The sequence below is a fragment of the Trachypithecus francoisi genome, unplaced genomic scaffold (genome assembly GCF_009764315.1).
Source record: "Trachypithecus francoisi isolate TF-2019V2 unplaced genomic scaffold, Tfra_2.0 Lachesis_group3, whole genome shotgun sequence".
Taxonomy (NCBI): Eukaryota; Metazoa; Chordata; class Mammalia; order Primates; family Cercopithecidae; genus Trachypithecus; species Trachypithecus francoisi.
The window spans coordinates 130,291,489-130,319,228 of record NW_022681468.1 but is presented as its reverse complement, the minus strand read 5'-3'; the positions used below and the strand labels follow the sequence as shown (position 1 = coordinate 130,319,228).

Sequence of the window (27,740 nt, the reverse complement as noted above, 5' to 3'; positions counted from 1 at the left end):
GACTGTTTTTGTCATGAAGAGTATTGGATTTTGTCAAATGCTTTTTCTCCACCTGTTGAGATGATCGTGTGGGGTTTGTCCTTTTTTCAATTGATAAGGTTTATTACACACTAACTGCTTTTCAAACTTGCATTCTTGAAATAAGTCTCACTTGGTTATGATATATAATCCTTTTTGTATATTGCAGGATCAGTTTGCTAGCATTTTGTTGAAATGACATCATCTGTTGTCATTTTGTTACCCCCAGTACAGCTTTGCTCCATCCACCTCCTTTGTGCTACTATCAAATATGTTAAATTTGTAATGTAATGTACGTGGTTCTATGTATGTAACAATACAATTGTATGCATACTATTTTAAACAATTTTTTAAATCAATTATGACAGGAGAGAAAATATTCATTTATATTGCTCTTTGTAATTACATAATTACGTTTACCCATGCTCTGTGTTTTTTCATGAGGATTCAAATTACTATCTGGGGCACTTGCTTTTAGCCTGGCAAATTTTGGTATTTCTTCTAGGGTGGGTCTTCTAACAATGAATTCTCTCATTTTTTGTTTTCCTGGGTTGTCTTTATTTTGCCTTATTTTTTTGAAAAGTCGTTTTGCTGGATGTAAGATTCTTGGTTGACAGCTTATTTTCTTTTAGCACCTTGAATATGTCATCCACTGCCTTGTGGTCTCAATTATTTCTGATGAAAAATTAGCTATTAAGATTATTCTAGTTCCCTTGTATGTGAGGAATTTTTTTTCTTGCTGCTTTCAAATATTTCTCTTTGTCTATGTCTATGTCTTTTTCTTTTTCTTTTTTTTGAGACATACTTCACCCTGTCACCCACGCTGGAGTGCAGTGGCATGATCTCAGCTCATTGCAACCTCTGCCTCCCAGGTTCAAGTGGGTCTCATGCCTCAGCACCCTGAGTAGCCGGGATTACAGGCATGCACCACCACACCTGGCTAATTTATGTATTTTTGGTCGAGACGGGGTTTCACCATGTTGGCCAGGCTAGTCTCAAACTCCTGGCCTCAAGTGATCTGGCTGCCTCAGCCTCCCAAAGTGCTGGGATTACAGACGTGAGCCACCGTGCCCGGCCATGATGTGTCTGGTATGGATCTCTTGGTATTTGCCCTACTTGGAGTTTGTTGAACTACTTGTTTGTGTCAATTAATGTTTTTCATAACATTTTGGAAATGCTTTCCATAACATTTCAGCCATTATTTTTTGAATATTTTTTATGCTCTTTTCTCTTCTCTTTCTCTCTCTTTCCTTTGAGTTGGAGTGTCACTCTTCACCCAGGCTAGAGTGAAGTGGCAAGATCATGGCTCATTGTAACCTCAAACTACTGGACTCAAGTGATCCCCCCAGTTCAGTCTCCTGAGTAGCTGGGACTGTAGGCATACATCACCATGCCCAGCTAAGTATTTTTATTTTTATTTTTAGAGACAGGGTCTCACTGTGTTGCCCAGGCTGGTCTCAAAGTCCTGGCCTCAAGCAGTTCTCCTGCCTCAGCCTCCCGAGTTGCTGGGATTACAGGTGTAAGCCACCATGCCTTGTGTCTTCTCTCCTATTATTCTTATTATGCATATGTTGGTGCATTTAATGGTGTCTTTTTTTTTTTTTTTTTTGGAGACACTCTTCATTTTTCTTTCTTTCTTTTTTAATTGCTGTTCATCAGACTGCATAATCTCTATCCACCTATTTTCAAGTTTGCCAGTCTTTGTTCTACCTATTCACATTTTCTGTTGAGCCTCCCTATCAATTTTTTATTCCAGTGTTTCCATTAGGTTCTTCTTTTCTTTTATAATTTCTATAGCTTTATTAATATTTTATATTTGAAGAAACATTGTTATTATACATTCCTTTGCTTTTTAAAGTGTGGTTTCAATCATCCTATGCTTGCTCATTCTATATTTATATTAGCTATTTGAAGTTTTCTTTTTTAAAATCTGACATCTGTGTCCTTTTCAGGCAGTTGGTTTGCCTGTTCTTTTCCCCCTGAGTATAGTTCGCATTTTCCTGGCCATTTTAGATAATATATTGTAGCAACTCTGGATGCAAGTCCCCTAAGCTTGTTTTTGAGGTTGTTTGCATGTTTATTTGTTTAGCAACTTGAATGGACTAATTTAGTGATGTCTGTTTACGCTGCAGTATGAAGCCTCTGATGTCACTTCCTCAGTACAGTTTGGGAAATGGGCACAATCATTTGCAATGACAGTGGTTTTGGAAGGGCTCTCTTTGATATTTCCCTGATATTTTATCAGGCTGTCTTCCTCTGTTGATTTCACACCCAAATCTTAGGCTCCACTAATTACCAGCATATTGGTCTACTATTTTTGACAATGCCCTGGGACATTAAGTGTCCTATAGTTTTATGGTACTATAATTAAATAACTGCCAGCTATAAAGGGCTTAATGATACATATATACAATAATTATGTATGTATACAAAAATTACAGTAATATGGAAAATGAGCGACCAGACTGATGTTTTAAATGTCATTGTGTTTGGTATGCTACGCCACTATGTCATATGCAGACGGAGAGGTTCTGCATCAGCGTGTGGCCCAAGTCATACCCGTTAGACGTTTGGGACTTTCGATGAACTTCTGACCACCAGTGATTAGGAAAGCCTAGCAATAGAGTCACTCTGCCACCTGATGGCCACAACCTGAAATTGTACCTGGGAGATAACAGCTGTCCAAAGACCCAAAAAGGGAAAATTTGGAATGAGTACATTATTGTTCATCATGATGTAGAGCATTAAGGATGAGTAGGAAAACTGGTTAGATTCATTGCAAATTCTTGTTTAACTAAAGCTGCTGAGCCATACACACAGCTATATTAAAGCCCTGAGACTGTCTTTTATGAGTTCTTTTTAAGACAGGAACGAGGCCGGGCGCGGTGGCTCAAGCCTGTAATCCCAGCACTTTGGGAGGCCGAGACGGGCGGATCACGAGGTCAGGAGATCGAGACCATCCTGGCTAACACAGTGAAACCCCGTCTCTACTAAAAATACAAAAACTAGCCGGGCGAGGTGGCGGGCGCCTGTAGTCCCAGCTACTCGGGAGGCTGAGGCAGGAGAATGGCGTAAACCCGGGAGGCGGAGCTTGCAGTGAGCTGAGATCCGGCCACTGCACTCCAGCCTGGGTGACAGCGAGACTCTGACTCAAAAAAAAAAAAAAAGACAGGAACGATGTCTTTGATTTAATGCTAGATGAAATAGCAATATTGCTTTCCTCCTTTTATCTTAAATATATTTTTATTTTGAAATCATTTTAAATTTATAAAAATTACAAAATTCACCAATTGTTAACAATATGTCACATTTACTGTACTATTCTTTCATATATGGATTTTTTTTCTGAAACATTTGAGAGTAAGAACATTATTTTTAACATAAGAAAACCAGTATTGACTTCACTGTGTGTGTGTTTTTTGAGACAGAGTCTTGCTCTGTCGCCCAGGCTGGAGTGCAATGGCGCAATCCCAGCTCACTGCAACCTCCGCCTCCTGGGTTCAAGCGATTCTCCTGCTTCAGCCTCCTGAGTAGCTGGGATTACAGGCACCTGCCACCACGCCCAGCTAAGTTTTGTATTTTTTATTTTTTAGTAGAGACAGGTACACCCAGTAGTAGTACACCCAGGTAGTTTTTGTATTTTTAGTAGAGATGGGTTTTCACCATGTAGGCCAGGCTGGTCTCGAATTCCTGACCCCAGGTGATCCGCCCACCTCGCCTTCCAAAGTGCTGGGCTTACAGGTGTGAGCCACCATGCCCAGCTGTGTTTTCTGATGGGAGTCTTTGGTATCCTACCTTGTGCTCTTCTCTGTGTCCCCTACCCAGCCTGCTTCTTTATTTACAAAAGTATACAAGGGATGGGTAATGGTAGGAAAGAATCAGAAACGCAAATAAATATACAAAATAAAAATGAAGCCTGGCAGCACTTTGGGAGGCCGAGGTGGGTGGATTACCTGAGGTCAGGAGATCGAGACCATCCTGGCCAACATGGTGAAAACCCCATCTCTACTAAAAAGACAAAAATTACCTGGGTGTGGTAGTGGGCACCTGTAATCCCTGCCACTCAGGAGGCTGAGGCAGCACAGTCGCTTGAGCCCAGGAGGTTGCAGTGAGCTGAGATCGCGCCACTACACTCCAGCCTGGGTGACCGAGTGAGACTCTGTCAAAAAAAAAAAAAAAAAAAAAAAGCCTTCCCATCTCTTGGCTCTGTTTTACTCCTTAGAGGTAACTAATGTTAACAGTCTGTTGTCTGTCCTTTCAGACTTTTCTCATAAGTAGTAATGAGATAATAGTTTATCATTACAATGATATAATGGTTTGTAGTCTAATAAGTTACTTAACAGTGTGATTTTAACTTTACAAAGTATTAATACACTATTCTGCAACATAAGTTTTTCCACGTAACAATATATGTGGACACTCTTCCAGTATGCACATAGATCTAGCATACTTTTTAATTCGATATAGAGTATTCTGCTACATCTATGTACTATAATTCAATGTATTTAGCCACTTTTTTTTTTTTTTTTTTTTGAGACAGATTCTCACTCTGTCACTCAGGCTGAAGTGCAATGGTGCAATCTCGGCTCACTGCAACCTCTGCCTCCCAGGCTTAAGCGAATCTTGTGCCTCAGCCTCCTGAGTAGCTGGGATTACATGCGTGCACCACCACACCCAGCTAATTTTTGTATTTTTAGTAGAGATGGGGTTTTGCCATGTTGGCCAAGCTGGTCTCAAACTCCTGACCTCAAGTGATCCACCTGCCCCTCCTGAACTGCCGGATTACAGGTGTGAGCCACCGTGCCCAGCCCTAGCCACTGTTGTATTAATAGAAATGTATGTTATAGTACTTTTGTTTCCAAGTGAGACACAGCAGTGAAGCCAAGTGATAGCTAGTGAAGTCTTCAGAATAGTTTTGAGATCTTTTCAAACTACATTTTAAAACACAATCTGTCCCTCAAACAGCTTTGTAAAGGTGATGAAACTGGTCTGATGTAGTGATACCTGATCATGTTTATTTGGAAAGGTTATGTTTGGACTAGAAAATAATGTCTTTTTAAAAAACTATAATATTTTTTATTTCATAGTATTTTAAAAACCTCAGCTTTCCCCAAATATGATTTAAATAATATTTTGCTAAAAATTATGAACTCAAAATATAAAATCAGGGTCTATATTTGGCATTATTTTTAATCGTCATTTATGACATGGGAATGATTTGTGAGGATTAATGAAATAACATATATCAAGTATCTAGTACAGTACCTAGTACATAGTAAATATTTCCTTATATTCATTCATTCACAAATATTTATTAAGCCTCTACCATATGCAAGGCAGTATGCTAGGTACTAGGGTTTTAGTGATGAAAAAGGCATATATACTGTCTCCTTGCATGCAGTTTACATTCTAGAACAGTTGTTGCAAAGTGAGTCTATAAGAATGTTGGAATAATTGAGCGGGTAGCTTACTATCTTTAGAGTCAATGAGAAATTAAATTTACCACAATTTTATCCATTTACTCACCATTGTTTCTTGCACCCTACTCCTTCTTTGTGGATGTTCTTTTCTCCTTACTGAAGTACATTCACTAGTAACTTTTTCAGTATTGGCTTGTGGGTGATATATTTCTTAATCCTTGCATGTTAGAAACAGTCTTTATTTTGTACTTATTCTTGGATGATAGGTTATTTACCCTCAATGCTTACAAGATATTTCTCCATTATCTTCTGATATCTATTGTCTCCTATATCTATTGTGGGCTGTCAGTCTTATTGTCAGTTTTTGGTAGTTTTTGGTAGGTTACTTCTCTTTAGTCTGTAGCTTTTAAGGTTTTATATTTATCCTTGGTTATCTGAATTTCCCCATGCTTTATTTATTTTTACTTATCCCAGTTTGTATTCATTGAACATCCTAAAATTCATACCTTTCTTCAGTTTTAGAAAATTGTTGGCATTCACACCTCAAATATTGCTTCTCTGCCATTGTCTCTATTTCCTTCTATTGGAACTCCTCCTTGACTCATGTTAGCATCCCGCTATTTGACTTCCATGTTTCTTAACTATTTTTTCATGTTTTTAATCTCTGTCCACTACATTCTGAGTGAGTTCCTTGCTACTATCATTGAATCCACTGATTCTATCTGCAACTATGTCCAGTCTAGAATTATTAAGACAAGGGCCAGGCACGGTGGCACACATCTCTAATCCGAGCACTTTGGGAGACTGAGGCAGGTGGATCACCAGAGGTCAGGAGTTTGAGACCAGCCTGGCCAACATGGTAAAACCCCGTGTTTACTAAAAATACAAAAATTAGCCAGGTATGGTGACGTGTATCTGTAATCCCAGCTACTCAGGAGGCTGAGGCAGGAGAATGGCTTGAACCCAGGAGGCAGAGGTTGCAGTAAGCCGAGATCGCGCCACTGCACTCCAGACTGGGCCACAGAGTTAAACTCTGACTCAAAAAAAAAAAAAAAAAAAATCACAGAAAGGACTCATTGATCATCTTAGCCGCCTAATAGCATGGAAGTAAGTGATTTGCTGGATGGCGTGTGCCTGAAAGTGGATGTACACCTCACATCTGCGGTTCGCCCCTGTGTCTGCCCACTACTGACAGGGGAGAGTAAAAGGTTCTCCTCTTCTACCTTCTGAGTCTTGTATAAATGCCTCTCACTGTCAGAATCTAACTCAGACCCTTCTGGCAAGGACATCTGGGAAGTATAGTTTGGGGCTTCAGTCCCTACAATACAAAGAGCGTTTACAAGGAGCAAAAATGTTTTGTCATTTAAGAATGATCTATTTATATAAACTCTTTTCCTTGTCGCTAATCCTCCAGTTTTTTCCCTAAGCCTCTATCCCTTAGCCACTTTCCTTGAATGTCTGGCCATCTCTTATGCCAGGTAAAATGAATCTCCCAATATATTATATGAAATTCTGCCTTCCTGACAGTCTTTAGGGCGACTCCTGAGTGGACCTGTAAGCATCAGCAGTCTTATTCCAGAAGGTGTCAGCATACTGGGCGTGACCATCTGTAGCCAGGCCTGACTTTCTCCCTCAGTCCACCTGGTCATCAAGACATCAAGAACTCTTCTAGAAGCCACAGGTTTTTTCTTTTTTTTTTTTTTGTATGATCATTTTATCTTTTTGTAGACACAGGGTCTTGCTGTGTCACCTAGGCTGGCCTTGAAGTCCTGGGCTTAAGCAATTCTCCTGCCTCAACCTTAGCCTCCCAAGCAGCAGGAGGGAGAAGATGAAGTCATAGGCATGGAATGAAAGAGAGTTGGTGCAGTAGCAGGAATAGATGCCATGGTGGGAATCTGGGCTCTTGTAACTGACTTGTGCCTTTTGAACCTGCTTGAGCCCTTCCCCTTGAAGATGGAGTGCTGTTCTAGGCCCACCTTCTAGTGTGGTATTCATGATGGATTGCTCTGATTGCGGACTCACCTAATGTCCCACTCTTAGGCATTCTGTCTCTACTAGAGCCCAGGAGCCAGCCAGCAGCTTCTCCTCAACAGAGGAATGTTGTCTCAGAACAGAGCATTACTTAGCTCTAAACTCTTATGGGTCCATTTGTGACTCTCCTATTAGGACTTCACAGAAGTCCCACACAGCTCATCTGCCACACATACTTTGAGTACCACTGGATCTGCCAAGCTGCAAGGCCCGCAGGACAGCAGCTTTTACTACAGCTTGAACTGGCTGCAAAGCCTTTCCCTGCTCTAGACCCCACTCATACTATACAGCCTTACAAGTGATTTGGTCAAAGTTTAGAAGTAATATTTTCCAACATAGTAGAAGTTGCCTCCCAAATCCAAGGAGGCCCTCAACTTTGAAAGGCAGGAGTGATATTGAAGAGTGACAGACCACATCCAGCACACTAGCTATGCTCTTTGTATTGTCCTCTTGCTGCACATACAGTGTTGTACTCATGATCATTGTAAAGACTTTATTTCTTTGGTGGTTGCATCTCTAGCCTTATTAAGCAACATCCCTGTGGTTTAGCTTAAAAACCATAATGAGGCCAGTTCTCTGAATTCATTCGAGCCTCTGTTCAAAAGAATGATTGATAGTACAGTTTCTTTGTGGGTTTTGCATTTTGAGTGTGTAAGGAAGCTTTTGCGCTTGTTTTTAAACTTTAATAAGAATCAGCTTTGTTCTTTGTCTGGCCAGATGTGATGCCAGCATAGCCAGACTTTCTGCAGAGCACAAAACGACCTATGAGGGGCTCCAGCACTTGAACAAAGAACAGCAGGCTGCCAAACTTATCCTGGAAACGAAAATCAAAGACGCAGAGGGACAGGTACGACCTGTTTCAGGTAGCTTTTAGAAGTGGGTAATTTGTTCTTAGCTAAGAATAACATGGTGTTAATTATTTCTTACAGGAGAAACCAGCTGGGGCACCTAACATGGGTTTATGCCAATCATAAGCATCTTTTCTTTGCTTCTTCCATTCCTTTTTCACTAGAGTGGCCCTTCATGTGTCTGGCAACCAAACCACCAAAATTGTTTGGTATAGTCCTAATTCTTCCCCGCCACCACCACATTCCTAGAACAACTAATACTTTCCAGAAATTCTAAATGACACCTTGAAAGCTATTTCTTTCACAAGTCAGTGATCAAGCATTCCTTTACATGCCACTCGTCCCAATTTTTGATTCAGGAAATAATGTACTCCCTGGGACTCACTGTATGTGCTACCTCATCACATAGTCTGTATGTGGGACAAAATTAGGCAAAGCTAGAGCGAAGGCAGGCTAATGAATATGAGAGTGTTTGACCTCAAACATCACAGATTAATTTCACAAAGCAAAACTTTTGGCATTTCAGTTTGTTTTTTGGCCACTTAAAAGTTTCCCTTTGCCATCATAGGGCCTGTCTTCTAGGATTTTTTCAACAGTATCTGCCTTATTTGCTATTGTTCGTTTAAAGAGACTATTCCAGTAAAACAGGAGCATCTGGTTAACTTATTGGATTAAATACATTTATACCTTAATTATCTCCAATAAGAATATAAAGCTACTTATGTGAAAAATACAGATATTATAAAACTATGAAAAAGGATAAAAAGACAATCCAATAATAATTTCTTTTTTGAAGAATGAGTGAGGATGGAATTATTATACCAGAGAAGAGATGCTAAGGAAATCATAAGCTTCTTTATAGCCGAGCCAAGTAAAATATGTACAGATACCCATCAAAAGACACCTGCTTTCTCTTTCTTCTGGATCTGACAAATACCATGAATCTTTAAGTAAGGAACATGGAACATTCTACTTTTTGCTGAAAAGACAGAAATTTCACACAGGACTAGCTTTTGTTAAATTCCAGTGTTACAAGGGACATGGGTAGGTGGTGTGAGAAAGGAACAGGAGGGAGATAGTCTACAAGTTATATTGACTGGTGACCTGATTTGTTATGGAGGTAAATCTGAGAGCTTGATGGATTTTGTAAACAATAAAAATTCTATTTTCTATGACTAGCCATTACACTGATGGTAGAAATTCCAAAGTAAGGTTGACTGTATTTCATGACAACTGGTAGAAGTTGTGGTCTTGGGCAGGAATTGGGCTTGCTCATCAGAGAACTATATGTAAAATTAAGTGTTTAGTGCATGATGAATATTTTGGCAGTGCTACTGGTCTTGATTTTCAATGGGTACATAAGGAAGAAAATGGAGGTGGGAAGATGAGGTAGACTCATAAATGAATTTATCAAATTAGATTGAATCTTAATGCCATTGACTAGAATATGGCTTACTAAATGTTTTCTGAAGTTGCATCCGAAGACGTTAGATGTGATATTTATAAGCAAGGTTTCTTTTCCAGATTTCTCAGCTTTTGAACAGAGTGGACTTGTCAATATCAGAGCAGAGCACCAAACTGAAGATGTCCCACAGAGACAGTAACCACCAGCTTCAGCTTTTGGACACTAAGTAAGCAATCAATTTATTAAAAAAAAACAAAAAACTTAAAGTTCTGTATGAGTTTATGCAATACTACAATTTTTTTTTCCTCTTGGTTTTTATTTATTGCACAAATTGAAAACAATAATGGAAGTTAAAAAGAAAAGTTTCCGTGTAGCTTGTTGCCACTTTTCCTTCATCATTATTGTTTTTTATGTTTGGATAATTATCCACCTATTCATTCAACAAGTATGTATTGAGTATTCATTGGCCTAGGGGCTGAGGATCTGGTAATGAACACAAACCAGACTCTGTTCTTATCGTTATGGAGTTTAGTCTAGGGAGCTGGTTCATCAATGATGTAAATGAGCATCTACTATATTATTACTAATGGTGGCAAGTGCGTTGAAGGTTTGGTTTGTGGTTGTGGTAGGCCAAAGAATGGTCCTCTAAATATCTGCATGTCCTAATCCCTGGAAGTTGTGAATACATTACCTCATACGGCAAAAGGGGACTTTGCAGACGTGATTAAGTTAACGGATTTTAAAATGGGTTTTATCTGATAAGCCTGATGTGATCACTAGAGTCCTTATAAGAGGGAGGCAATAGGAGTGAAGAGAGAAGGCCATGCGATAATGGAAGCGAGACTGGAGTGATGCACTTTGAGGACAGGACAAAGGGTTCCAAGCCGAGCAACACAGGAGGCCACTAGAAGCTGCAAAAGGCAAGGAAACAAATCTCCCCTCAGAGCCTCCAGAAGAACCCACCCTGCACTGCAGACACCTGACTTTATGCCAGTGAAACCTGTTTTAGCCTTTCAGTTCCAGAACTGCAAGAGAATACATCTGTGGCCGGGCGCGGTGGCTCAAGCCTGTAATCCCAGCACTTTGGGAGGCCGAGACGGGCGGATCACGAGGTCAGGAGATCGAGACCATCCTGGCTAACACGGTGAAACCCCGTCTCTACTAAAAAAAAAAAATACAAAAAATTAGCCGGGCGAGATGGCGGGCGCCTGTAGTCCCAGCTACTCGGGAGGCTGAGGCGAGAGAATGGCGTAAACCCGGGAGGCGGAGCTTGCAGTGAGCTGAGATCCGGCCACTGCACTCCAGCCTGGGCGACAGAGCGAGACTCCGTCTCAAAAAAAAAAAAAAAAAAAAAAAAAAGAGAATACATCTGTATTGTTTTCTGGCACCAGGTTTGCGGTCATTAGTTAGAGCAGCCACAGGAAACTAATTCAGCGGGGCTGTGAGAATGAGTGAGAGGCCTGGTTGTGGGGCCTTCCTGAGGAAGGGATGCTGGAGGTGAGAGCTGGAGGGTGAATGGAGCTTTGCTTTGTAAAGAGTAGGATGAGAGCCGTCCGGGCGCGGTGGCTCAAGCCTGTAATCCCAGCACTTTGGGAGGCCGAGACGGGCGGATCACGAGGTCAGGAGATCGAGACCATCCTGGCTAACATGGTGAAACCCCGTCTCTACTAAAAATACAAAAAACTAGCCGGGCGACATGGCGGGCGCCTGTAGTCCAGCTGCTTGGGAGGCTGAGGCAGGAGAATGGCGTAAACCCAGGAGGCGGAGCTTGCAGTGAGCTGAGATCCGGCCACTGCACTCCAGCCTGGGCGGCAGAGCGAGACTCCGTCTCAAAAAAAAAAAAAAAAAAAGAGTAGGATGAGAATATACAACGTTGCACAGCCTGTCGTGGGAGGAATGTGGCTTGCAAGAAACTGAAAGATGACGAGGGTGACTGGAATAGGGAGTGAGGGTGAAGCATTGGGGCATGAGGCTGCAGGGGAGGCAGGCCAGCTCACAGGGGTTTTTTGTGACGCAATAGACACAAATAGAAGAAGATAGAGTGAGAAGGCCCAACCTATGCCTAATCAGAATCCTATGAGAGATAATAGAGGGAATAGGGGAGAAGCAGTATCAAAAGAGAGAATGGCAGACAAGCACACAGAATTGATGAAAGAAATCTCAAACTTAGAAAACCAAATACAGCGTGGGTGCAGTGGCTCATGCCTATAATCTCAGCACTCTGGGAGGCCGAGGCAGATGGATCACCTGAGGACAGGAGTTTCAGAACAACCTGCCTAACATGGTGAAACCCTGTCTCTACTAAAAATACAAAAATTAGCCAGGCGTGGTGGCGCAGGCCTGTAATCCCAGCTACTTGGGAGGCTGAGACATGAGAATTGCTTGAGCCCAGGGGGCAGAGGTTGCAGCAGTGAGCTGAGATTGCACCACTGCACTCCAGCCTGGGCAGTAGAACAAGACTCTGTCTCAAAAAAAAAGAAAGAAAGAAAGAAAGAAAGAAAAAGAAAGCCAAATACATTCCAGTAGAATAAGTAAAAAGCCAAGTCTAGACATATCAGTTTGGTGCTCTAAAACTACAGAACACCAAATACAGAAAGGTCTTAAAACAGAGAGAGAAATTAGATCAACGCTGATTCCTCAGCCGTATTATGGTGAGAAGGTGGTCTGGTACCTTCAGATACTGAGAGACTGATTGATTGTCAGCCAGTGGAAAAATAAAGATCTTTCAGACAAATAAGAACTCAAAGTTAGCTGGGTGTGGTGGTACATGCCTATAGTCCCAGCTGCTCAGGAGACTGAGGCAAGAGAATTGCTTGAGTCCAGGAGGTTGAGGCTGCAGTGAGCTATGATTGAGCCACTGCACTCCAGCCAAGGTGACAGAATGAGACTCTCTCAAAACAACAACAACAACAACAACAACAAAAACTCAAAGTGTACTAACAAACTACACTAATGGAATTTTAAAAAGACAGCCTTCATGGCTGGGTGTAGTGGTAATCCCAGCACTTTGGAAGGCTGAGGCAAGCAGATCACCTGAGGTCAGGAGTTCAAGACCAGTGTGGCCAACATGGTGAAACCCTGTCTCTACTAAAAATACAAAAGATTAGCCAAGCATGGTGGTATGTGCCTGTAGTCCCAGCTACTAGGGAGGCTGAGGCAGGAGAATCACTTCAACCTGGGAGGTGGAGGTTACAGTAAGCCAAGATTGCACCACTGTACTCCAGCCTGGACAATACAGCAAGACTCTGTCTGAAAAACAAATTAAAAAAAAAAATAGATAGATAGATAGATAGCTTTCAGGGAAAGGGAAAAGAGACCGGGCGCCATGTCTCACGCCTGTAATCCTAATACTTTGGGATGTCTAGGCGGGTGGATCACTTGAGGTAAGGAGTTCAAGACCAGCCTGGCCAGCATGGTGAAACCCTGTCTCTACTAAAAATGCAAAAGTAGCTGGAAATCACCTGAACCCAGGAGGCAGAGGTTGCAGTGAGCCAAAATCATGCCACTGCACTCTAGCCTGGGCAACAGAGTGAGACTCCATCTCAAAAAAAAAAAAGAAAGAAAAAACAAGAAAAAGAAAAAAATAAAATAATACAAAAAGAAGGTCCAAAATATAAGAAGAAAGGATGAGCAAAGAATATGGTGAACATTGGGCAAATCTAAACAAACGGTAATATTAAAGTTGAATTTGCAGAGGATCAAAACACAACTAAAATATAAGTTAATGACAACATCTAAATGAGGAGGAAGATTTCTGAAATTATTCTTATGAGTTTTTCAGAATCAAATTAGAGACATTGAATAACTTTAGATTTTGATAAATTAGATGTATATATTAAAATTTCTATTCTAAAAGAATAAAATTGAGTGTCTAATTTCCAAATGTTAGAAAAAATCCAAAGGACACAAATTCACATCAGATATGTGAAAGCGTTAGCAGGGATGTGGAGAACCGGACCTCTTTTATAGCACTCAGTAAAATGTGAAGTAGTACAACCACTCTAGAAAACAGTCTGGTGTTTTCTGGAAAAGTTGGACATGTTCAGACCCTAGAGAAACTCTTCCAAATGTGAACCAGGAGCTATGTATCAGTATTTTCATAACAGCATTATTATTTATTTATTTATTTTGAGACGGAGTCGTGCTCTGTTGCCAGGCTGGAGTGCAGCGTGCTCAGTCTCGGCTCACTGCAACCTTCAGCTCTCGGGTTCAACGATTCTTCTGCCTCAGCCTCCCAAGTAGCTGGGACTACAGGCACATGCAACCACGCCCAGCTAATTTTTGTATTTTTAGTAGAGATGGGGTTTCACCATGTTAGCCGGGATGGTCTCAATCTCCTGACCTCATGATCTGCCCACCTCGGCCTCCCAAAGTGCTGGGATTACAGGCGTGAGCCACTGTGCCCGGCCCATAACAGAATTATTTTTAATGGCAAAGATGGATAAAAACAAACCAAAACAAATGTCCATCAACAGAAGACTGGATAAGCTGTGGTATCTTCACAAAATTGAATATTATTCAACAATAAAAATGAGTTCACTACAGCTACAAATCAGCGTGAATGAATCTCACAAACATATGCTGAGTGAAAAAAGAAGTAGAAAACTCATATTGTAGTACTGTTCCATTTATATAAAATTTAAAAATATGCAATACTGGCCAGGCAAGGGGGCTCACGCTTGTAATCCCAGCACTGTGGGAGGCCAAGGCAGGCAGATCACTTGTGGTCAGGAGACCAGCCTGGCCAACATGGTGAAACCCTGTCTCTAAAAAAACACAAAAATTAGCCGGGCATGGTAGTGCGTGCCTGTAGTCCTAGCTATTCAAGAGGCTGAGGGAGGAGAGTCACTTGAACCTGAGAGGCAGAGGTTGCAGTGAGCCGAAATCACACCACTGTACTCCAGTCTGGGTGACAGAGCGAGACTCCGTCTCAAAAAAAAAAAAAGGCAATGTTGAAAAATATGCTATTTTAGGATCCAAACCAATAGAATAAAATGATAAAGAACAATAAGTTCCAGTTAATGGTTACTTCTTAGGTTGTGGGGTGATTGCAGAGTACACTTGGGTCTTCTAAGGTCCTGGCAATGTTCCATGTCTTAACCTGGCGGGGGTTCACGGTTGTGTATTTAGGGTACAGGCTAGCTTCAATGCTGGCTCTCACATAACAGTGTAGAGATCAGTGGTCCAGAGGAGGCAGGCAGCACTCATAACTCAGTGTGGTTTTTCCAAGGCTCCAGTCCTTGTTGCTTCCCAGTAACCTGGGACAGGGAGAGAGTCTAAGGCAGAAGCTTTGTTTTTAAAGATGTGACTGGAAAGCCATGCTTATGACTTTTATGCATCCTGAGGCTCCACCTCGCTGCAAGGGAGCCTGGGAAATGTGGTCTCTGGCTAGGCAGCTATGTATTCAGTTGACATTTGTGGGCTTCTTAATAAGGAAGAAGAAGAGAACATATTGCAGGACAAGTGGTGGGTCTACTACAATGGGTGTTCATGTTATCATTATTTAAATCACATGTCTACATCACATACATTCTTTTGTATTTTATTACATATTATGATAAAAACTAGAAAGAAGTAATTAAGAGGGAGGTAGCATGTATGGACAGTTATAAGGAATTTGGGAAGGGAGAGGAATGGAAGGATGGGAGGGTTTTATTTTTTCTTTCAATTTTTCTTTTGATTTACATTAGGAAGTATCCATAGAGAGCAAGGGCAATTTGGGGAACTTTAGAGAGAAAGGGAGCCAGGTTCTAGTCCCAAGAGATAAAAGGGACTAGAAGGAAGAGCCTGGGGAAGAAGGAGACCTTAGAAGAGGAGATGAGAGACACTGTGTCCTCTGAGCCAGGAGTGTCGTGGACCCTCGGAACTGCAGGGGTCTGCAGCTGGCCCAGCTCTGTGCCGCTGTGTCACCTCAGTGCCTGTGCCACCCACTCCTCGTGAGTAGGAACCACCATCAAATGGTTTATCTGTTGTATTCTCCTGCCTTGCCAGCTTCCCAAGTTAGTGCTAAGTGCAATTCTAAGGAAAGGTAAACATGCAATTCTGATTGAGCCGAGTTTAATGCTGGCATACATACCAGAAATACGATAGTTGGAAACTGATGTTGTATGATGTCATTAAAAAAATTGTTAGAACCAGAAATAGCATTTGACCCAGCAATCCCATTACTGGGCATATAACCAAAGGAATATACATCATTCAGTTATAAAGATACATGCATATATATGTTTATTGCAGCACTATTCACAATAGCAAAGACATGGAATCAACCCAAATGTCCATCAATGATAGACTGGATAAAGAAAATATGGTACTTATATACCATGGAATACTATGCAACCATAAAAAGGAATGAGATCATGTCCTTTGCAGGGACATGGATGGAGCTGGAAGCCATTATCCTCAGGAAAGTAACGCAGGAACAGAAAACCAAACACCGCATGTTCTTACTTGTAAGTGGGAGCTGAACAATGAGAACATGTGGGCACAGAGAGGGGATCAACACATACTGGGGTCTGGGGGCATGGGTGGGGCAAGGGAGAGCATCAGGAAAAATAGCTAATAGACGCAGGGCTTAATACCTAGGTGATGGGTTGACAGATGCAGCAAACCACCATGGCACATGTTTATCTGTGTAACAAACCTGCATATCCTGCACATGTACCCTGGAACTTAAAACAAAAAAAAAAAATTAAAAAAAAAAACTGTTTTACATCTAACTTGCAATTTATTTTTATTTTTATTTTTTAGATTTAAAGGTACAGTTGAGGAACTCAGTAACCAGATATTATCTGCACGGAGTTGGTTGCAACAGGAACAAGAACGGATAGAAAAAGAGCTTTTACAGAAAATTGATCAGCTTTCCTTGATTGTGAAGGAAAACAGTGTAGGTATTGATGTTTAGCAATAATTTAGTAAAGTTATTCAATGGGGGCCTACACTGTTTGAATGATGATACCTAGTAATTTATCACTGATTTATTTGGCACCACCTAAAGCTGTTCAATTGTTTCTTGCCTTAAAATCCATTGCCATAGTTCATATTGATTATTTGTATTCTTCATAAAGAGATAGAACACTTTGAATTCTTTTGGTTAACAAAGACTAAGCAGAAAATTTCAGTACTTTCAGTTAAGATGAACTTAAGCTAAAACCTTAATGATCCAAATTGTTCATCTGCATTTCTACATAAAACTAAGAATTACCAACTTTGTCCTTGTTTGTTTTAATTTCTTGATCTGGTTTTGCTTTTTTTGTCTGGTGTTGAATAGATTTCTGTCTCCAGATCACGCCATTCTACTGTAGCTACATGTGAGATACCGCAGTGCAACATGTAAACAGAATCCACCATTTTTTCCCCCATTTTCCTTATCCTTCATCCCAGTCTCTCACAGAGCTAAGGTTTGTAGAACTGCTCAATAACGATATCAAGAAAGTCTTGTGCTGGGCACTGTGGCTCACTCCTGTAATCCCAACACTTTGGGAGGCTGAGGCAGGAGGATCGGTTGAGCCCAGGAGTTCGAGACCAGCCTGGGCAACATGATGAAACCCCATCTCTACAAAAAACAAAAATTAGCTGAGCATGGTGACACACGCTTGCAGTCCCAGCTACCTGGGAGGCTGAGTCCTAATCAAGCTTGAGCCCAGGAAGGTCAAGACTGCAGTGAGCTATGACTGCACCACTGCACTCCAGCCTGGGCGACAGAGCGAGACTCTATCTCAAAAAAAAAAAAAAAAAAAGAAAGACTTGCATATGTAGTATTCAAAATCGTTATGCTCCCAAACCAGTACCTGGCAAGCAAATTTTCGTTGGTTTTAATTGTTTAGCATGGCATCTCTGTCTCCCTTTCCTTTTCTTGCACTGTTTCCGCTTGTTGGATATTAACGATTGAGCTGAAATGACTGGTGCAGTACATCTCTGACTCTGCTGTCTCCAGATGTGGAGCTGTTGAATTGCAGACTCCGCATTGAGCACCATCAAGAGAGGAGTATCATGCCATAACCCACTTACAGCTTGGAGTTTGCAGTCTTGGCCTCCAAGCTCACTGGCAGACACAGATTCCCATAAAAACCAAGCATGTGGAAAGGAAAAAGGAAAAAAGGAAAGACTTAATTTTTGTATATGATTTTATATATATTTAAAATATTAGATATGTTCTTTTAAGTATTTCCCTGTATTTCCATCACATCTACTGATTGACTTACTTGGATTTATACTAATACATTTGTACTAATAATTCTGGGTCTTTGAATCACTGTTTATATATGGATTTGTTTAATAGGTAACAGTGAACCCCAGGATAATGGTGGCTTTCATGAAATAGAAACTGATTTTTTATTTCTCATAACAGAAGTCTAGGTATAGGTAATGCAGGACTGATGTGATAGCTTGTCAGTCCTCAGTGACCAAGGATCCTTCTAGTTTAACTTTTTGCCAATCCTAGAGTGATCCATATCTTCGTAATTCAGTATAGCTGCTAGAGCTCCAGCCATTCTGGCTGAATTCCAGAAAGGGAAGGAAGAAGGAAGGAGTAAGGATATACATCAGCTGTCTTTTAACTTTTCCTGGAAACTGCCGTATACCCTTGTACTTACATCTCATTGAATGTAGTTTTTTTTTTTTTTTTTTTTTTGAGACAGAGTCTCACTCTGTTACCCAGGCTGGAGTGCAATGACGAGATCTTGGCTTACTGCAACCTCGCCTCCCGGGTTCAAGTGATTCTCCTGCCTCAGCCTCCCATGTAGCTGGGATTACAGCACCCACCACCATCCCTGGCTAACTTTTGTATTTTTAGTAGAGACAGGGTTTCACCATGTTGGCCAGGCTTGTCTCTAACTTCTGACCTCAAGTGATCTGCCTGCCTTGGTCTCCCAAAGTGCTGGAATTACAGGTGTGAGCCACCACACCCGGCCTGAAAATGTAGTCTTTATTTTGAATGACCTTATACCCAGCTGAAAATCATGGATCTGTTAAGGAAGAAAGGGAGAATGGATATTATGGTGGGCAACAAGCAGCTGTTGTGAATCTGTTTCTTGCAGATTGTTGTTAAATGATATTATGGCTGATGTGAATGCAATGCGGATTTCTTTTTGGAGTGATTAAGTGCAGTTCTTATCATGGATCTCAGGGAGCCAGTGAAAGGGATATGGAGAAGAAGCTCAGCCAGATGTCAGCCAGACTTGACAAAATAGAAGAAGGTCAAAGGAAGACTTTCGATGGTCAGAGAACAAGGCAAGAAGAGGAGAAGATGCACGGGCGCATCACCAAGCTGGAGTTACAGATGAACCAGAACATCAAGGAAATGAAAGCGGAAGTTAATGCTGGTAGGCCAAAACCAAAACAACTCACATCCGTTATTTTCTGTTTGATCTAAAATCTATTAATTAGTATCCCCTGCAACTACCTATGAACCTGGCTAATGGTAGTAACTGTGAAATATCCTTAGTTGATTTTCTGAGTAGCTGTGCTGTGTTGTCTAAGTAGCTCCAATGCTGTATGAATTTCAGCTGTATAAAGAGCCACCATGAGAGACAGGCAAACAACTGAAATTGCTTAGCCTGCAACTGAGGTACATTTTCTTTAGCATCATCTGCCAAGTCTTTTCTGTTCATAGCCAAGGTTAACATGTCTCAGAAGGAAGCACATATCTTTGAGGGGGTTTTGAGGGCTTATTTTATAGTGCTAGCAGTACAGTACCACCCTGGCAATGAATGAGTTTCCTCTACTGGCAGGTCAGCAGGGCCCGTTAGTTCACACTTGCTTAGAGGAGAACATTAGCGCTGATTTCAAGTTCTGTGTGCCGTCATATACAGGAGGGATTAGATTTACACTCTGAACTCAGGAATACAGAACTGTGACCACTAAGTGGAAGGTACCCAAAGACAGCTTTTAACTCAATATGAGGCAGAAGTACCTTAAAGTTCATGAGTCCTAAAAGACGGATGGCTTTGGGAGCTTGAGAGCTCTTTGTTATGGAAAATATTCAAGTAGAGGCTGGTTGATCGTGGTCAGGAAGAAGATGTTCCTCTAGTGTGAGAAGTGGAATTAAATTCTCTCCCAGCTTCTTCCAATTGTATGATCCCATGAATTTTCTTCTGTGACATTGTTCTGTTTTGGCCACATGGAAATTAAAGTGCTAGTTATCTCAAGAATAATTTTGTTATTACCACTAAATGTTTATTATTTTATTTGTAGGAGCTACAATTAAATATATAAACTGGAGAACTTGTAAAGATAAAAATGAATTTTCTTTCTTAGTCTTTGGACTATTAAAATATGGTATTTGAATATTTTATCAATGTTTAACTTTGCATCATTCCCTGAATGAATGTATTGTTATCTATTTAACATACCATTGAGGATGTTAATATTTAGCACCTAATATGAAAAGCCTCTGAGCCTTAAGATAAAGCCATTGTCTTTATTACAAAGACAATATATTTCTTCTTTCTTTTTTTGTTTTGGAAACAGAATCTTGCTCTGTTGCCAGGCTGGAGTGCAGTGGCGTGATCTTGGCTCACTGCAACCTCTGCCTCCAGGGTTCAAGCGATTCTCCTGCCTCAGCCTCCTGAGTAGCTGGGATTACAGGCACCCACCATCATGCCCAGCTAATTATTATTATTATTATTATTATTATTATTTTGCTATTTTTAATAGACACTAGGTTTCACCATGTTGGCCAGGCTGGTCTTGAACTCCCATCCTCAAATGATCCTCCCGCCTCGGCCTGCTGAAGTGCTGGGATTACAGGCAAGAGCCACCAGGCCTAGCCTCATGATGCTTTTTTGCCCTTTATGATTTCCATTTTTTTTGGAAATTAAAAAAAAGAATGACAGAATGAGACAGGGGCTCTCTCTGTTGCCTAGGCTGCAGTGAAGTGGTGTGATCGTAGCTCACTGCAACCTCTTGGGCTCAAGTGAACCCTCTTCCTCGACCTACTGAGCAGCTAGGACTTTGGGCATGTGCCACCATGCCCAGCTCATTTTTTTATTTAAAAAAATTTTTATTTAAGAGATGGGGCTTCAGTATGTTGCCCAGACTGGTCTGGAACTCCTGGCCTCAAGCAGTCCTCTTGCCTTGACCTGCCAAAGCGCTGGAAGTACAGGTGTGAGCCACTGCCTGGTCGCCCTTTTATTATTTCAGTGTATATATCCTAAGAACAAGGATATTCCCTTATAAATAACTTCAATACAATGTATCATCAATGACTTTTTTTAATATTCAATTTTCAATATGCCATTCTTTCCTTTATAGCAACCCTTTTCTAGTCCAGTGTCTTTTTTTTTCTAATTACATGTTTTTTACATAAAAAATTATTGTATATATTTAAGATATACAAGATGTTTATATTTTGATATACATATGCATAGTGAAATAGTTACCATATTCAAGCAGGTTAACATATGTATCGTCTCACAGGTATTTGTGTGTGTGTGTGTGTGTGTGTGTGGCAACAACACCTGAAAATGTACTCTTTTAGCAAAAATCCCAAATACAATACAATATTGTTGACTGTAGTCCTCATGCTATACATTAGATGTCTGTTTTTGTTCATTCTGCATATCAGCAATTTGTATCTTTTGACCTGCATCTCCCCATTTCCTCCTCTTCCTCCCCACCTTTGGCAACCACCATTTTATTCTCTATGTCTATTTTTTTTTTTTTTTTTTTTTTTGAGACAGAGTCCTGCTCTGTCACCCAGGCTGGAGTGCAGTGGCGCGGTCTCGGCTCACTGTGACCTGTTCTTCCTGGTTCAAGTGATTCTCATGCCTCAGCCTCGTGGATAGCTGGGATTGTAGATGTGCACCACCATGTCCGGCTAATTTTTGTATTTTTAGTAGAGATGGAGTTTCATGGTGTTGGCCAAGCTGGTCTCGAACTCCTGACCTCAAGTAATCCACCCACCTTGGCCTGCCTTCCTTCCTTCCTTCCTTCCTTCCTTCCTTCTCTCCTTCCTCCCTCTCTCTCTCTTTCCTTCCTTCCTTCCTTCCTTTCTTTCTCTCTCTCTTTCTTTCCTTCCTTCCTTCCTTCGTTCCTTCCTTCTTTCGTTCCTTCCCTCCTTCCTTTTCTTTTTTTAGATTCCACATATGAGATCATGCAGTATTTTTCTTTCTGCATCTGTCTTATTTCATTTAGCATAATGTCCTCCATTTTTATCCATTTGTGACAAATGGCAGGCTCTCCTTTTTTTTTTTTTTGTAAGGATGAATAATATTCATCATATGTATATATACACAACTTCTTTATTCACTTATTTTTTGGACACACTGCATTTGTTTCCATATCTTGGCTATTGTAAATAATGGTGCAATGAACAGGGGAGTGCAGATATCTTTATGAGGTAGTAATTTAATTTCCTTTGGGAATATACCCAATAGTGCGATTCCTGGGTCGTATGGTAGTTCTATTTTAAATTTCTTTAGTAACCTCTATACCAAGCTTGTCCAACCCACATTCTGCAGGCCACATGCGACCCAGGATGGCTTTGAATGAAGCCCAACCCAAATTTGTAAACTTTCTTAAAACATTATGAGTTTTTTTGTGATTTTTTTGTTTGTTCAGCTCATCAGCTGTCATTAGTGTTAGTGTATTTGTATTGCCCAAGACAATTCTTCCAGTGTGGTCCAGGGAAGCCGAAAGATTGGACACCCCTGCCCTATACTGTTTTCCACAATGGCTGCCCCATTCTGCATTCCCACCAGCAGTGTACAAGTGTTCTCCTTCCTTCACACCCTCGCCAGCACTTGTACTCTTTTGTCTTTTTGATAGTAGCCATCCTAACAGGTGTGAGGTAATGACTCATTGTGGTTTTAATTTGTATTGCCCTTATGATTAGTGATGTTGGCCCTTCGGGTTGTAATCCAGAATTACACATCGTATTTAGTTGTCATGTTTCTTTATTTAGTCTCTATTATTCTGGATCAGTTTCTCAGTGATCTTGACAGTTTTAAAGAGTACCAGCCAGCCAGCATTTTGTAGACTATCCCTCAGTTTCGATTTGTTTGCTTCATCTTTTTTTTTTTTTTTTTTTTTTGAGATGGAGTCTTGCTCTGTCACCCAGGCTGGAGTGCAGTAGTATAATCTTGGCTCACTGCAACCTCCACTTCCTGGGTTCAAGCGATTCTCCTGCCTCAGCCTCCTAAGTAGCTGGGACTACAGGCATGCACCACCATACTTAGCTAATTTTTGTATTTTTAGTAGAGATGGGGTGTCGCCATGTTGGCCAGGCTGGTCTCGAACTCCTGACCTCAGGTGATCCACCCACATTGGCCTCCCAAAGTGCTGGGATTACTGGCATGAGCCACCGTACCAGGCCTGTTTGCTTCATCTTGATATGAATTAAGTTGTGCATTTGGTATTCTTTAAAAATGTCAAGAAGTGATGTTGTGCCCTGCTCGGGGTATCTTTTCGGGAGTTACATGATGTTGGTTTCTCCCAGTATTGGTGACAGGAGCTTTGATCACTTGGTTAAAGTGGTATATGGCAGTCTTCTCCATTGTAATCGTTCCTTTTTCCTTTTTGTAAATTAAAAAGTAATCTCTAGGGAGAAACTAGAAACTCACCTGTTCCCCATTAAACTTTTACCCCAGGGGTTTTAGCATCTATTAATAATTTTTGCGTGAATCAACCATTACTAGATGCTATAGAATTTGATAGAGAATTTTTAAAAAATATTAACTCTTGTGAAATTGACCTCTCCTTCAAGGGTTTACAGCTGTCTATGAAAGCATAGGATCCCTCAGGCAAGTTCTCGAGGCCAAGATGAAGCTGGACAGGGACCAGCTACAGAAGCAAATCCAGCTGATGCAGAAGCCAGAAACTCCCATGTGAAGGGAGCTGGGACAAGGTCCTAAAAGACAGTTTTGCCAGTGGGGCTAGGAGCCGGATACCTCTGTAGCCAGGCCGTCGCCGCATTCGGGATTGTTCCATCCATGGCGTGCATGTGCCAAGAAATGTGTTTAATGGGTCTAAATGTTTACCTTGAGTCTTGAAAATACTCTTTCTTTAAAAGTATGAGATACAGTTTTGACCAGTTTATTTCACTTCTCTAAATTCAATGGAAATCCCCCGCCCTGGATTTTGAAAGGCTTTTATCTTCTTAATTTTACGAATGGAAAAATGACAATTTTTCTTCAATGCTTGATGCACTAATGAAGACTGTTTACTATTTTGAAAAATGTCATGGCGATTTTTTTAAAATTAAGAAACGAATGAATCATTACAGGAATGTGTTGTTCCTCACCCTAAATTAAGAGAATGTCCCAGTAGATTAGACTGCAACCTTTGAGTCCAATTTGGATTTTCTTATTGTTGTCTATGCATTTCTTATATTGGTTATCTTCTTGTAAATCTTCTGTCTTTTGTAAGGGGAAAGGATTTAACATTTAGAATAAACCCCACCATTTATGTAATGGAAATAGTTTAAAAATTGCTAACTGCCATAGGGATTGCAAAGTAAATGGAGACTTATTTAGATAAAGTAAGGCTCAATATTGGCATCGACCACCTAGATATTACAGGTTTTAATATTTAAAACTATTTTTGAATTATCCACAGCCTGTATAGTGATAGCCATATATTTAATAATGGAATGGTGGTTAACAATCTATTTACTGCACAATTAATTGTTCACTAATCAAATAGAATGTGATCATTTTTCAGACTTTATGATCTCTCTCTTTCCAAAATTGGCACAAAGTGCTAGGGTTTATATACACTTATTGTAACTGTATTTTTGTGCCTTGGTTTTATCATGTCAATGCACTGTACTCTGTAAAAGTTTTGCAGACAAAATAGAAAGTATGATAATCCGTCAGAAGTATGATGTAAAACTGAAATCCTCTGTATTTTTTAAATGTTCTAAAAATTTTATCACTGTTAAGGTATTAATCATTCAGTATTACTAATGGAATAGAAATTCATACTTTTGTATGGACAACAATTCAAATTGATATTGCATTTATAGCACTGTCAAGAAACTTTCATCTTGAACAACTTTATAGATGATGAGTGTTTTATTTTCAATCGCCATATGTGATCAGTCATTGGAAATTGGCCCCAGTGCTGTTTGTTCATCTCTGTATGTAAAAACTGACAGTGAGACACACTGATCTGAACTGTGAGGGTGCCCCAGGAAAAAGAAAAACAGGAATACTTTAACAATTAAAAAGAAAAAAAATGTTTTTTGTTTGCCAAGGACTCAGGAAAATAAAAAGCATTTTCTATTTTTAGGATAAATCACAAATGAAGTATCTAACTGGCTATTACTGTTTACCCATATAAAATATGCTGCTAAAGTATGTATTTTGCTCTCAATGGCTTGACAATTTTTTTTTCAAATTTGGACATGAGAGGTTATATAGGGACTCTATTATCCAACACATATTTTCTTATTTTGCCACAAATTTCCACTTAACAAAGAAAAAAAGAGGTGATTGCTGTTTTGCAATCAGAAAGTGAATTTCTTCTGTGGTAGCATACACATGTTTCATGTGGTTCTCCACGTTTAAGCACAAACCACAGCACAGGAAGCCACAGCCCCTCCAGCATCTCTGTCCTCTGGGGTCTTTGAGGAGAAGGAATCAGAACATCGACACCTGGGAAGAGGGAGGCGGGGAGCACCAGCTGGACTCTGGCCAAGGGGTGACGTAAGCAGGTGACACTGGGCTGTCAGCTGAGCTTCTCAGGTGCTTCTGACATTGCCAGCCCCTTGAGATGAGCCACCGCAGGCGTGCTCCACCTCGGCTACACGTTGGAATCATCTGGAGGAGTTGGGAAACCTACTGATGTCCCCCTGTGCCTCCTAGACCGATTAAGTCAGAACCTGTGGGAGGTGGGTCGCAGGCATCAGTGCGTGCCTGAGGCCTCCGTCCGTCCGTGTGTTTGGGTGTGCGACCAAGGTGGTGAGCTGCCGAGCCACAGTGCAGTACTCTTCTCACCAAAGCTCAAATGAGAATCAGCTTCCATGTTCTTTCCTTTACCAGAAATTTGCAATAAAAAGAAAAATAAAACTTTCAAATAAATGTGGTGTATGATTTTTAAATTGAAAAGTCTTTTAGTGTTGAGCTGAAGACTTAATTAGGTAAAATGCCATAGGAAATATTTCCGTTTGCTCTCTGTGGAAGTGCTTTGATGGTGAAATAACGTGCTCAAGTCCTGGCAGCCCCTCTGAGGACTGGAATGTCGTTGGGAGCTGCTGGTCTGTGGGCTTTGACGCTGTGGGGACTTCTCTGCAGCCTTCTTGTCTCTGGCAGTTCTCGGGTGTGTGCTGTATCCATTGTGTGTGTCAACTCTTTTCATTTTAACGAGTTGAGTTCCATACCATTTCCCCATTTTATAGATGAGAAAACAGAGTCACCTAAAGGTTAAGCAACTTTCCCCAAATCCTACAGCTAATAAGTGGGAGCCATGATTCAAACCAGGCCACCTACTTCCACACTCTGGAGCATTACCAGCACACTGCACTACTTCCAAAGACACATTTTGGCTTCCCGCATAAGTGACTTGCTAGGCCACCGACACCAGTCATATCTCTATCTATGCTTCGCCTCCTGCCATCTGAGAACCCTTGCTTTTTAATGCCCCAATTCCGAATACCTAATGAGGCAATCTAATTAGCTTGTCAAATGTCTTCGCCTGGCTGTATTGATGGAGGCACCAGAGGTGGGGGGAGTTGGTGCCACAGGACTTGTAGGATCACAGGCATTTCATCCCCTGCCCTTGGGCTGTCTGAGGTTGTGGGCCCTGGCTCTACACATTGGGAGATGGATTGTGTTGGGGAAGTATAGAGCAGAACAGAGAAGATGGCTCCATTCAAGTTGTAATGATCTCACTAGGCTTTCAGGGGGAAAAAGAATCACAAAGCATCATGACATCAGTCCCTTGCTCTGCCACACAGCCCTCCTGACAGGTTGTTTACAACACAGCAGCGTGCTTCCACCAGCACGAGTGAGAGAGACGGTGAACGGGAAGGAAGCTAGTCTCTGGTAACCTAATCTCAGAAGTCACAAGCCACCACTTCCACTATTCTCTTCACGAAAAGCAAGTCCAGCGCACACACAGCGGGAGGGGATCGCACAAGGGGCTGAACACCTGGGGATGGGGTCACTGGGAGACATTTTACCGACTTCTTGCCCCAGCCAGAATCTGGACTCTGAGAGTCAGGTAGGCCTGCAGTGCAGTGTCTACTCTAAAAGGATACCTGCAGAGATCCTTTAGCTCTGGATTTATAAGGATGACAAAATAACTTTTTGAGATGAACGGAACCAAAAAATGGGTCAAGACGAATTGACAATTTCCAATAGTCATGTGAGGGAACTTAGAAGTGGATCTCCCTACCCAAAAGAACTGAAAGTGGGGACTCAGTATGTGTACACCTGAGCACGGTGGCTCATGCCTGTAATCCCAGCACTTTGAGAGGCCGAGGTGGGCGGATCACCTGAGGTCAGGAGTTTGAGACCAGCCTGGCCAATATGGTGAAACCCTGTCTCTACTAAAAATACAAAAATGAGCTGGGCCTGGTGGCACACACCTATAATCCCAGCTACTGCATAGGCTGACGCAGAATTGCCTGAACCTGGAACGCAGAGGTTGCAGTGAGCCGAGATCGTGCTATTACACTCCAGCCTGGGCAGCAGAGTGAGAGTCCGTCTCAAAAAAAAAAAAACAAAAGTGAAAACTCTCAGGCCTCACCCAGACCTACTGAATCAGAGGCTCTGAGATGGGCTCACCAAAGTGCTTCAAGTCCTGCAGGTGATTCTAATATAAAATCTGAGGCCTGTTGCACTAATAAGTAGCCACTAATTACGTGGATTTTTTTTTAACAGTCAAGAGGTCCTTAATTTTTTTGGCACCTATTATGCCATAAATTCACAGGGAAGAGGTTCCAGCAGCTCAGGCTCCCTTCTGTTGGTTCACAAAGTATGCTTCTCTGGGGAGAGCAGGCTGGTGCTTCAATGGAACTTAGATACGTTTCTCTTCCTTCTTTTTCTGATCGTTTTCTTGCAGCGTTTAGGAAAG

The 27,740-nt window shown here is 41.2% G+C and overlaps 1 protein-coding gene and 1 long non-coding RNA gene across 15 annotated transcripts in view; one reads left to right on the top strand and one right to left on the bottom strand.

Moving 5' to 3' along the window:
* Positions 1-25,740, top strand: part of FAM81A (family with sequence similarity 81 member A) — a 163,891-nt gene extending 138,151 nt beyond the window's left edge. For all 14 annotated transcript variants that reach the window (XM_033189921.1, XM_033189927.1, XM_033189934.1 and 11 more), the window contains 5 exons: positions 8,187-8,316; positions 9,842-9,948; positions 16,473-16,608; positions 18,850-19,045; positions 23,428-25,740. In XM_033189921.1, coding sequence (XP_033045812.1) covers positions 8,187-8,316; positions 9,842-9,948; positions 16,473-16,608; positions 18,850-19,045; positions 23,428-23,552 — 694 coding nt within the window. In that variant the 3' untranslated portion in view covers positions 23,553-25,740. The remainder of the gene's footprint in view (positions 1-8,186; positions 8,317-9,841; positions 9,949-16,472; positions 16,609-18,849; positions 19,046-23,427) is intronic.
* Positions 8,395-10,431, bottom strand: LOC117070584. Its single transcript, XR_004431973.1, has 3 exons — positions 10,421-10,431; positions 9,926-9,928; positions 8,395-8,562 (listed from the first exon to the last, which is right to left on the bottom strand). It is a non-coding gene; the product is annotated as an uncharacterized LOC117070584 (long non-coding RNA).
* Positions 25,741-27,740: the final 2,000 nt, after the last annotated feature.